This window comes from Mauremys reevesii, linkage group 7, assembly GCF_016161935.1.
Source record: "Mauremys reevesii isolate NIE-2019 linkage group 7, ASM1616193v1, whole genome shotgun sequence".
In the NCBI taxonomy this organism is placed as follows: Eukaryota; Metazoa; Chordata; order Testudines; family Geoemydidae; genus Mauremys; species Mauremys reevesii.
In genome coordinates this window covers 93,566,527-93,578,749 of record NC_052629.1, presented here as the reverse complement: position 1 = coordinate 93,578,749, position 12,223 = coordinate 93,566,527, and the positions used below count along the sequence as shown (strand labels likewise).

At 48.1% G+C, this 12,223-nt stretch overlaps 1 protein-coding gene across 3 annotated transcripts in view; it reads left to right on the top strand.

Annotated features, from left to right (window-relative positions):
• C7H11orf80 (chromosome 7 C11orf80 homolog) overlaps nt 1-12,223 on the top strand; it is a 56,318-nt gene that overhangs the window by 26,266 nt on the left and 17,829 nt on the right. For all 3 annotated transcript variants that reach the window (XM_039546026.1, XM_039546023.1, XM_039546025.1), the window contains 3 exons: nt 1,877-1,932; nt 3,054-3,125; nt 11,781-11,985. In XM_039546026.1, the coding sequence (XP_039401960.1) occupies nt 1,877-1,932; nt 3,054-3,125; nt 11,781-11,985 (333 nt within the window). The remainder of the gene's footprint in view (nt 1-1,876; nt 1,933-3,053; nt 3,126-11,780; nt 11,986-12,223) is intronic.

Sequence of the window (12,223 nt, the reverse complement as noted above, 5' to 3'; positions counted from 1 at the left end):
ACCCAGCTTACCACAGCGGTAACATTCTTGACTCTGCACCGTTTTGTGGGTCAGTTCTTGTGACACTTTTGCACCCTAGGGGATGCACCGATGTATTGTGCCTCCTTGTAGCCAGTTCCATGGAGACAGCAATATCAACAGCCTTCTGTAATGTAAGCTGAGCCTCTGTCAGTAGGCGCTTCCGTATAGCTTCATTGCAGAGGCCACACTAACCTGTCACGCAGGGCATCATTTAACATCTCTTTAAATTCACAGTGTTCTGCTAGCTTTTTTAAAATGGCTACAAATTGTACAACTGTTTCATCTTCCTTTTGGTCTCTTTTGTGGAACCTATATCTTTCAGCAATTACCAGTGGTTTTGGGGAGAAATGAGACCCTAGGATTTCCACAATGTCACTGTAAGATTTAGTCTCAGGCTTAACAGGGTGTAGTAAGCTGCGTAGCAGAGAGTAGGTTTTAGCCCCTACAACAGTTAAGAATATTGGCACCTTCTTCGCTTCTGTAATGTCATTTGCAATACCAAAAAGCTCAAAACGCTCAGTATACACATGCCACTGCTCTGTATTCTCATCAAAAGGCTCCAGGGGCCTGGTCAGAGTAGCCATGATTTTTAGTTTCACTTTCACAGTCAGTGCAAACAAGCAGCTTTTTTTCTTTGTTTGGTCTTTACCTTGACTTCTACTTCCTTCTGTTACTGGAGCAGCACCAGGATCCCACCCTCGTCGCCAGTGTTATATCCTTGGGGCAGCCGGTTTAGGAAGAAATCACTTGAGGCCAGAGAGCAGACAGCTAACCAAAACCTCCATTTTATTTACAGAGACAGAGAGCTCACTCAGCCGGTTGAAACCGGCTGAGCTATCCCTTAATAGTCTAACTCAGTTGCCATAGTAACAAAACCCATGACAACCACATACACAACAGTTCACCTGGGGTTTAAAGCTCCCTTTTCCCCACCCAACAATCAGGACCTGTTTTAATTACTTCTTGCAGCATATATGTAATCCCTGGGCCAATTTACATTCCCTGGCACAGCTCCATCAGCTCCCACACAATTACTCCCACAGAACTTGCCCCAGTGCCTATCTATTGGGCAACACCCCTTTGGCTTTGTCATTTCAGCTGGTTTAATTGTTGTTCATTACTCTGTCGGGATGAATCCTCCTACAAGCTCTTGTATTGTAGCCCATCATTATCCCCTTCCATGGTGTTACCTTTTCCCAGACAACAGTACCCCAGTTTATCCACTGGGTCTCTGCGCTAGACTCCTCTCTTTTGCACAGGTGTCTACACCAGTTTTTGTGACTGGCACCAGCCCTGACCTGGGTTTTCCTTCCCTCAAACACAGATCTCTTGCCCTTCCTTAGATGGGCTGGCAGCAGCAGGAATTAAATATTGTGCTTTGTGATTTGCAAGCAGGATCCAGTTTCTAATGCCAAAAGGCTGTAGCAGATTCATAAACCTCTCCACAAGGCCTGGCTGTGAGAAGGCGACGGGAAGTGGGGGATATGCGATAGGTTGCCTGGCCCTGCTTGGGGCTGGTCTAAGACATGCAGGGTTTCACATGCCCACTCAGGGCAGCAAGGGTCCCTAAGGAATGCTTTTGCTCCCCTGTGTAGGTAACTCATATTGCTGAAGCCCACACAGTTAGGGAGCACCCTGTGTTTAGCATGTCAGTAAGTGAGTGGGCAGAGCAGTGGGCAGCACAACAGGGGTCCTAATCTCAGGCAGGGTCTGTGTGGTGCCCAGCACGATGGGGGCCCTGATCTCAGTTGCAGTCTGCGCAGAGGCCAGCCCAGAGGGGGTCCCAGTCTCGGCTGGGATCTGTGCAGTGCCCAGCATGACGTCCTGACTCTCCTAATACCTTGTTGATTTGCAGATCAGATTCCATTACTGTGTGAATGTGAATGGCGCTGTGTCTGCGGAGACATACTGGTGAGTAAGCGAGTGATTGGAATGCCTGTGTGACAGGTGGTCATGTATTTACGAGATGGGGCAACCTGGGTACTTCACACAGGCCAGCACTCGTAGGAACATAGGCATTGCCAGACTGGATCAGACGTTAGGTCCATCTAGCCTACTATCTTAGCTCTAACAGTGCCCAACACCCAATGCTTCCGAGGAAAATCTATCTATAGCGACTGCATGTGGGCAGGACAAGTAAGGCAATGTTTGGAGGAAGATGCAAGAACTCCAGAGTAAGCACATGTGGGACAATCTGCCCCCAAACAGCTGGGCCATGTCTACACTACAGGGACTATAATGGTATAACTACATCACTGTAGCTATGCTGGCATAGCCCCATAGTGTAGACAAAGTCTACACCAATGGAAGGGTTTTTTCCATTGCTATAGGAACATCACCTCCCAGAGCAATAGTAGCTAGGTGATGTAGCTATGTTGACCTAAATTTTAAGTATAAGCTAGGCCTAGTCTCACCCTGATCTCTAATAGTTAACGATTGGCTTAAGCCCTGAGTGAGGAGGTTTAAGGATCCCTGCCAAAATTATTGTCCTTCTTCAGGTCTTTGTCCATGTGTATCCCGCTCATGGTGCATATGTGTCTCACCTGCATGAATGCACCATGAATGGGGTCCCCGTGGACTAAGGATCTGGAAAAACCACAGTTTTGTAATGCAAGCAGGCATTCTTTCTCACTTACAATGCATACTTGGTATATTCTTGATATTATTATAAGTATCTAATCCCTGTTTGATTTGTGCTCAGTTCTTAGCCACAGCACCACCCCATGGCAGTAAATCCCATAGGTTGATCACATGTTGTGTGAAAAAGGATTTCCTTTTATTGGTTTTGAATCTCCCACCTTTCAATCTCACCAAATGTCCCCTTGTCCCGCATCAGGAGAAAGAGAGAACAGAAGCTCCTGTTCTCCCTTTTCTAGACCAGCCATTATAATAGAATTGTCTCATCTTTGTCTCCTTTCTAAGATAAGGATCAGAGGAGCTGAGTGAGTTGCCTTATTTAAAAATGGTTTGGTGATACTTAAAAGTGATGCTTACTGGGTTGAAGTCCTGTCTTGTTAATTTCTGCTCTCTAGTGGAGAGAAGAGAGAGAGTACATGTGTACTGAATGGAATAAAGCTCCTTACTGACCAGAGACACTATATAAGGTAAGAGATGACTTGGTCACAGCCTATATAAGGTAAGAGGTGACTTGGTCACAGCCTGGGGAGAGGATTTCTGATAGCAGACCTCACAGACAAAGGCAGAACATGTTCCTATGGCTGGAAGCTGAAGCTGGATAAATTCAGATTAGAAATTAATGCACATTTTTAACAGGGAGGGGAATTAACCATTGGGACTGACCTAGGGACAGAGTGGATTCTTCATCAAGACTGGACATCTTTCTGAAAGCTCTGCTGTAGCTCAGCCACCAGACCTGGGCTGGATGCATAAATCACTGGGTGGGTTTCCACTACCCAGGACATCCAGGAAGCATTATCAGAACAATCCCTTCTGGCCTTCAAACCTCTGAGTCTTTCAACTAGTGCAAGTGCTGTGTTACATCGATTGACATGCTAGTTATTGGCTGGACTCTGCCTCGATCTTGATTCGGGGCTCTCAGTACTGCCATAATATCAATAATGGGTAAATGATCATATCTCTAGTGTCGTCATCCTACTAGTTCTACCTTTGTCCAGAGAGTCTTCCTGGAAAAACAGGTTAGACAGTTATTATTACAGTAGCACTTAGAGGTCCCAGCTGAGTAGGGGACCCCCATCATGCTGGGTGCTGCACAGATCCTGACTGAGATTGGGGCCCCTGTCATGCACATGCACATAGAGCTCACAGTATGTGAGGAGAAGCAGAGGGCAGAGATGGGAAGGGACTTGCCCATGGTCATACAGCAGGCAGTGCCTGAGCTAGAAATAGACTCCAGGTGTCCTGAGTCTCAGTTCAGTGCCCTCACCACTAAACAGTGCTGCCTCAGATGAGACCTGAATTTCTAATGTGAAGATACAGACACACAAGAAGTATTATTCCTTCTGGATTTAGACTGTGAACTCTTTGGGGCATGGACCATCTCTCTTGTGTATTTATACAGCACCTAGCACAACGCCATCCTGGTCCATGATGGGGGTCAGGGCCGGCTCCAGACCCCAGCGCGCCAAGCACGCGCTTGGGGCGGCGTGCCATGGGACGGCGGCAGGCGGCTCCGGTGGTCCTCCTGCAGACATGCCTGCGGACGGTCCGCTGGTCCCGCGGCTCCGGTGGACCTCCCGCAGACATACCTGCGGAGGGTCCACTGGTCCTGCGGCTTCGGTGGAGCATCCGCAGGCGTGCCTGCGGGAGGTCCACCGGAGCCACGGGACCAGCGGACCGTCCGCAGGCATGTCTGCAGGAGGTCCACCGGAGCCGCGGGACCGGCGACTGCCAGAGCGCCCCCTGCGGCGTGCCGCCCTCCTTGGGGGACCCAATTCCTAGAACCGCCCCTGATGGGGGTTCCTAGGTGCTATAGTAATACAAATTAATAATAATAAATAAATAATAATAATAAATAATATAATAATAAATTATACCTTAGAGAGAAGCAAAGCCTCCAGAAAGGGAACAAAGCTGTGCTCTTTTCCACTGGCCTCTGTCTGGGTGCACAGTGGAGGGGAGCTGCTGTTACCATATAGATGGCCTTGCTGTGTGGTGAATTCTCCAACACTTGGAGTCTTTAAATCCATAGTGGACATCTCTGTACATGATACTCTATAGCTCTGCTGCAAGTGATGGCCCATGGGATGCAGGGGATCAGCCTTGATTATTCAATGGGCCCCCTCTTGCCTTTAAAATCAATGAGTTTCCACCATGGGCAGAATTAGGCAAAGAGAGGGTTAAATTAGCAAGTAAACCAGCAACACCACAGGGCATGAGCCTGAGCCCTGGCTGGAAGTTAGAGAGCTGGGTGCTTTAATCCCCTAAGCACAAAACCTCATAGATGCCCAGGTTACCTCACTGGAAAAGTACTGGGTTCGAAAGCACTGGGAACAGAGGAATGTTAGTCATTTTTCTGAGTGATTGCTCATGTGCATTATACTCAAGGTATGCGTGTGTCCCGAGCAAAGTGGCTGGAAATTTTCCACCCCCCCTCAGTGGTACCCGTCAGCACCCTCTGCAGCCACATACTTATAGCACTGGTATAAAGCACCCAGCTGACCCCGTTCCCCCTCAGTTCCTTCTTACTGCCCGTGACAGTTGCTGGAGCTGCTATCCTTGCTTTGGCAAGCTCTCCCAGTGGTCTTCTCTTCTTGTATCTGTACATAGTTGTAGTCAGTTTTAGTGAAGTTCTGTAACTTTGTGCCTTAGCAGAGTTTTTGTCTGTTCCCTGGTGTCGTGACATGCCTCTGCCACCAGGCTTTAAGCCCTGCGTCTCCTGTAAAAAGTCTATGCATTCAAGCAGCCTGAAGTGCCTGGGAGAAGCTCACTTTGGGGACTGTTGCCAGATCTGCAGAGACTTTAAGCCTTACACAAAGAAGGACCGGGAGGCCAAACTGAAGTTTTTGTTCATGGAGGCAGCGCTGAGACCTCCATCTGAGCCAGACTAGTCAGACTCAGCACTGAGTGCCTCGGTGTAGGTAAGGAGTGCTCCTCCTACCGTACTGGAATCCGAGCTTCGATCACCATCCCCAGTGCCTAGGAAAAGGCATAAGAAACAGGCAGCCGAGAGGGAACAATCCCCGTTGCCAAAGATGGCCAGACATGGGGATCAGAGTAGAGTGCAACCTAACCAGGGCACTCTTCTGTCTTGGTACCGCAGAAGTCGGCACCATTAATTCCAGCACTACGCAGGCACCATTGTGTCTGGTACCAGATGAGCCATCTACATCTGCAGCACAGCACGGTACCAACGCTATCTCAGTATCAACCATGCTGGAGGTGTTGGCCGCTGCCAGAGACCTTCTCTCACTGTTGGTACCAGTATCACTAGCAGTACAAGAGTTGGTGTTATCAGTGCCAGCAGTCAGGAAGGAAGCCATTGGTTCCGGTCATTGTTTGGGTCCATGCCTTTGGGTGCCATCAAAAGGGAAGCTGGCTATGCTTGCTTTGGTATGGACATCTCCACCTCAACAGCAGTCTCTACCACTGATGGGAACTGCACCACCATGGTCACTGGACAAAGATTCGTCATCATTTGAGTCAGAGGTGGAGTCTAACTCCTCCCGTCCGAGGAGTCGTTCCTGCTACTCCCCCAGGTATTTCTACCCTTCCATGGACATGAGCAGAGGAGTAACATCAAGTGCATAACCAGGAGGTCACTGGGGACCTACACCAGTCCTGTGGCCCTTTTGGAACATGTGGGTTTTTCCCCCAGTTTCCAGGGCTCCTATTCAGTGGCCTTGGAAAGGCGGGTGGCATCATCCAATCAGCCAGCACCCAGCCTGGACTCTGGAACTAAGCCCTGTCTTGTACTACAAGACCCAGCACAACAGGATCCTACAGAGGCAGAAAGGGAGGAAGAGCTTCCACAGCCAGTGCTGGCCTCCACCTCCTTCCCTGATGAGGCAGTCTCAGGAGGGGGCGTCACCTCCCCCTCCCCCTGATGACTATAAAGCTCATCAAAAGTTGCTAAAGAGGGTGGCCTTAAATCTGGGAATACATGTGGAGGTAGTGAAAGTGTCCTCACATAGCCTACTTGCATGGGTGCCAGGTTTATATAATTTGTGGTGGTGCCCAGAACAGGTCCAAGCAGAGCCGTCCCATCCATAGGAAGGACCGGGGCAACTGCCCTGGGCCAGTGCTTTGTGGGGCCCCATGCATCAGGGGGACACAGGGTCCAGGGTGGCCTGGGGGGTTAGCGGGGAGCCTGGCGCCGGCAGCAGGGAGCAACCTGGCCCCAGCCTGCCCTGCCCCGCTGGCTCCCGGTATCACTCAGGGGAGGGGAGCTGGAAAGTGGTGGGGCAGGAGTGAGGGATTGGGGGAAGGGGTGGAGCAGGGGTGGGAGCCGACAGGGTGGGTCAGATTGGGGTGGACTGGGACCAGGCCCCCTGCTAATCCCCCAGGCTGCCCTGGACCCCATGTTCCCCTGAAGCACCGGGCCCCACAAAGCACAGGACTGGGGGGGACAGCTCTGAAAATATAAGCCCAAACGTTGGTGGAGCCGGGCCCACCTTCCTGAATATTGGTGGAGCACAGGCACCACGGGCCCATATAACTCGCTGCCTATGCCTACTTGATATTTTAGCTGCTGTGGGCCCTTCAAAAGTAGCCTTGCCTCTCAATGAGGCCGTTATGGACCTTGTGAAGACCTTATGGCAGACCCTCACATCCCTTCCCTCCACATCTAAAAGGGCCGAACCCTGTTCCTGCTCAGGGTTATGAGTTCCTGTATTCCCATTGCCCCCCACCCCCAGATCCCCATGGTATCTGCTGCCAATGAGAGAGAAAGACAAAGTTATCAGGGTACAACCCCAAAATCAGTGGATTTGGTAGGAAAATTTATTCTGCTGCAGGGTTACAACACAAAATTGCAAACCAGGAGGTGCTGCTGGGCAGGTTTGATTTTAACATGTGGGACTCCATGCAGAAGTTCAAAGACTTGCTCCCTCAAGAGGCTAAGTAAGAGTTCTCTTCTCTGGTGGATGAAGGAAAATCAGTGGCGAGGATCTTGTTGCAAGCTGCTTTGGATGTGGCTGACTCAGAAGCCAGGTTCATGACTTTGGTAGTGGCCATGTGCAGAAGTTCGTGGCTGCAGTCCTCAGGACTCCTGCAGGAGGTCCAGCAAACCCTTCAGAACCTACCTTTTAAAGGAGCTTTGCTCTTTTCAGAACAGACTGATGCAAAGCTTCATGTGTTAAAAGACTCCAGGGTATTCCTTAAATTGCTTGGATTGTACAAACCAGTGCCTTCAAGGAAGCACTACAGGCCACAACAGCCATCCAGTACTCTGCCCTGGCTGCCCATCAGGATCTTCAGAGGAAAAGAAGCAGGGGTTAGATATAGTCACTACCCCCTTCTACCTTGACATCAATGCCTGCCTCTCCCAGACATCCAGGGGGTTCTAAGCAGGTGTTTTGGCAGTATGCTTGAGGACACCATACCAGTTCCCGTGATGCCAGACCCAGTTTCTCCTTTGTTTACAAACTGTCTTTCCCACTTCTTCAGCGCATGGTCCTGTATCACCACGGACCGTTGGGTGTTGAGCACAGTGAATGTGGGATAAACCCTCCAGTTTATTTCTACCCTTCCTTCCCACCCTCCCTCCCTGTCCTTCTTCAGGGACCCCTCTCAGGAAGAACTTCTGGCCCAGGAGGTTCAATCTCTCCTTCAGGTGGAAGCTGTGGAAAAGGTTCCACAGAATTTAAGAGGAAAGGGGTTCTGCTCCCATTATTTCCTTATCTTAAAAGCCAAGGGAGGTCTCAGATGAATTTTAGACCTGCATCAACAACAGCTCAACAACTATCTCAAGAGAATAAAGTTCCACATGGTCACCCTGGCATCCATTATCCCTTCCCTGGATCCTGGGGATTGGTACGCTGCCCTTGATTTAAGAGATGCCTACAGTAGAACCTCAGAGTTACGAACACCCTGGGAATCAAGGTTGTTCATAAGTCTGAAGTATTTGTAACTGTTAACAAAATGTTATGGTTCTTTCAAAAGTTTACAACTGAACATTGACTTAATACAGCTTTGAAACTTTACTATGCAGAAGAAAAATGCTGCTTTCCCTTTTTTTTTATTAGTAGTTTACATTTAACACAGTTACATACTGTATTTGCTTTTTTTGTCTCTGCTGCTCCCTGATTGCATACTTCTGGTTCCAAATGAGGTGTGCGGTTGACTGTTTGTAACTCTGAGGTTCTGCTATATTTTCATAATTCAATATACCAAGGACATAAAAGGTTCCTCAGATATGTAGTGAAACACTCGCACTATCTATTCACAATCATCCCCTTCAGCCTGTCTGCAGCTCCGCAGGTGATCACAAAATGTTTGGCCGTAGTGGCAACCTTCCTGACGAAGTTAGGGGTGCAGATCTACCCTTATCTAGATGAATGGCTGGTCGAGAGTTGGTCCAGGGTCGGACAAGGGCTCAGGTAGTGTCCAACATTTGACTTGTCCAGTTGACTTCAAGGCCTTAGGCCTTCTGATAAATATTGAGAAATCTACCCTCACTCTGGCACAGAGGACAGAGTTCATTGGGGTGCTGTTCAACTCTACTCAGGCCAGAGCTTACCTTCTAGAGGGATGTTTCAAGTCAATCAGATCACTGATAAAGATAAGGTGCACTTATGTCTTCACCCTAGTTTCTTCCCAAAAGTGTTTTTGCAATTCATAGCAATCTACCTACCTGTCTTTTACCCGAAGCCACATGCAAATAGGAATGAACAACACCTTCACTCATTGGATGTTAGACAAGCCCTAGCTTTCTACATAGACAGGATTAAACCATTCTGAAAGTCCACCTAACTGTTCGTAACTGTAGCTGACATGGTGAAGGGTCTCCCAGTCTCTTCACAGACAATTTTGTCATGTACAGTATCACTTCATGTAGTCGTACTTGTTACGATCAAGCAGCTGTTTCGCCACCAGCTAACCTGACTGCTCATTCCACAAGGTCGTAAGCATCCTCAGCAGCATTTGTAGCATAGATCCCTATTCAGGACATTAGTAAAGCAGCAACCTGGTTATTGGTGCACACGTTCTTCCATTACACCATCACTCAACAGTCCAGAGATTATCCCAAATTTGGTCGAGCTGTTCTGCAGTTAGTGTGTCAATGAACTCTGATCCCTCTACCTATTCAACTGCTTGGGGGTCACCTAGAGTGGAACACAGTGAACTCACTGGAAAAAGGAAAAACGGTTACTAACCTTCCGTAACTGTTGTTCTTTGAGATGTGTTGCACATGTCCATTCTATGACCTGCCCTCCTATCACTCTACGTCAGAGTTTTCTGGAAACAAGTAACTGAAAGGGAGCGGGATCATCTGGGTCCTTTATACTGGCGCTATAGAGGGTGCTTGAGCTGCCCCAATGGGTCCCACTGCGGGAAAAAATTTCTGGCGACTGTGCTTTGGGCACACGCACACCTACAGTGGAACGGACATGTGCAATACCTCTCGAAAATCGACAGTTACAGAAGTTTAGTAACCGTTGTTTATTCTACACCCACTATGCTCTAGCGCCATCTAGCCAGCTTCTAAGGTAATGCACTCCCTTGGGAGGCCCCAATTCAGCAAAGTACTTATTAAATATATGTTTAAATCCTATTGAGGTCTATGGGATTTAGGCACAGATTTACAGATAAGTACTAGCTTAAGTGCTTTGCTGACTGCTGGGTCCCCATCCTATAAACACTTATGTATGTTACAGGAGTTGTGTATAAAAAGAAATATGTATATGTGTGTGCGCACAGGAAGAGACCTGGTCAGAAGCCAGAATTTCTGTTCCACGGGAAATGATGACATTTCTGGGGGGGAAACTCGTTCCAATTCCAAATGAGAAGCCGAAATGTTATAATTCCCCATGAAAGAAAACTTCTGATTCAGGACCATCAGCAAGTTCTGTTTGGATCATGTCAAATTGCTTCATTTTATGATGTCAGAATGTTTCATTCTGATAAGGTATGTCATTTTGACTTTATCGCTTTGATTAATTTCATTTAGACTTTTTATTATTTTAAAATATTAATTTAAATATATTTAATATTTCAATACAATAGTGGAACAAAATTAATCCAAATGACAAAGTCAAAATTACACATTTTTACTGTATTAAAAAATGAAATATTTTGTTGTTGGAACAAAATGAGAATCCCATAAAAAATTAATTGAAAATTTGCCACAAAATATTTTGATTTCAGCTAAACTGCATGTTTTGACAGAAAACGATTCCATCAAAAATTTTTCAATCAAGTGCTAATGTCTAGTTGGTACATACTGTACATAAAGTTTGCCACCTAGTGGGCTGTATGAATAATAGGATCTGTTGCATTATTCATTGGCTTGGGGTTCAATAAAGTTGTTGTTATGATTGTGAATGGCTTCCTGCGGGCAGCTCTTCCTGCACATGTTTAACTTTACCCATGTGAGGCCCACTGACATCTAAGGGCTCATGGGTGTAAGTGTTTGTATACTCAGAGTCCCAGACCTGTCTGTGCCCAATCCAGAGCTCTGCACAAACTGTGTGGGTATGGGAAGCAGTTGCCTCCCTGCCTGCAGGGACTATAGTGGAGCACTGCATCCTGTCAAAGCAGCCAGGTTGGAGTCACATTATAGGGCAAGTGCCTTTTAAGGAGTGTGCACTGTTCTGCCTGCAGGGACAGGAAGAGTCTTGCTGTCGCAATCCATCTTCCTGAGAGAGGATGTAGGTCAGATGCCAGTTATTTGTGTTACAGTATCACTCCAGAGGCCCAAATGAGATTGCCCACACACACACACACTTGTGCCAGATGCTGCACAGACCCTGCCTGAGATTGGGGCCTCCCCTTGTGCCGGGTGCTGTACACACCCCAACTTAGATTGGGAGCCAGTTCTGCTGGGCAGTGCACAGATCCCACCTGATATATGGGCCCTATTATGCCAGGTGCTATACAGAACCTGCCAATCTCGGTCAGGATTTGTGCAGCATCCAATGTGATGGGATGTCTTGGTATAGGAACCTGCACAGCACTTGGCACTACAGGTGCTAGTATAAAATAAGTAGTAACAGCTGGATCATTGCTCCTGGTCTGGTGAGGGCTGGAGACCAGATACCAGAGTAGATGGGTCATCGGTCTGATCTGTTGCAGCAGTGCCTCTGTTCTTATTTCCTTTTGTTTATTTCTGTCCCACATAGGGTTGCAGACAGCTTGGTGTCTTGTGGCGCAAACTTCCTTTGTGACAAAATCCACCCTGTGCTGGGCAGGGCTGTCAGCCTCCTGATTCCCCATGAAGTGGCTGAAACTGGCTTCACCGGGGAGCTGGAAGTCACGCCAGCTGCCGCGCTGTGCCCCTGCCTGAAGCTGTATCCCAATCAGCCTGCTAAGATTGTTGCTGTCTCCATATCCTTTACCAGAAGAAATATTTCCATATGGGGCTGACCAGGGCTTCAGGGGGTCATGGGCCTGCTGCACAGAGGTGAATTGCACCTGAGAGGGATACTCGAAACACAGCTGTTGCTTCATCAGGAGCCATGATAGCAGAGAGCAGTTTAGCCCACAACTGTGTGCTGAGCATCGGGCCTTTGTATTTGTGCAGAATGCTTATCTGGCCCCCACCACTGTGGGGTCTGAGCACCTG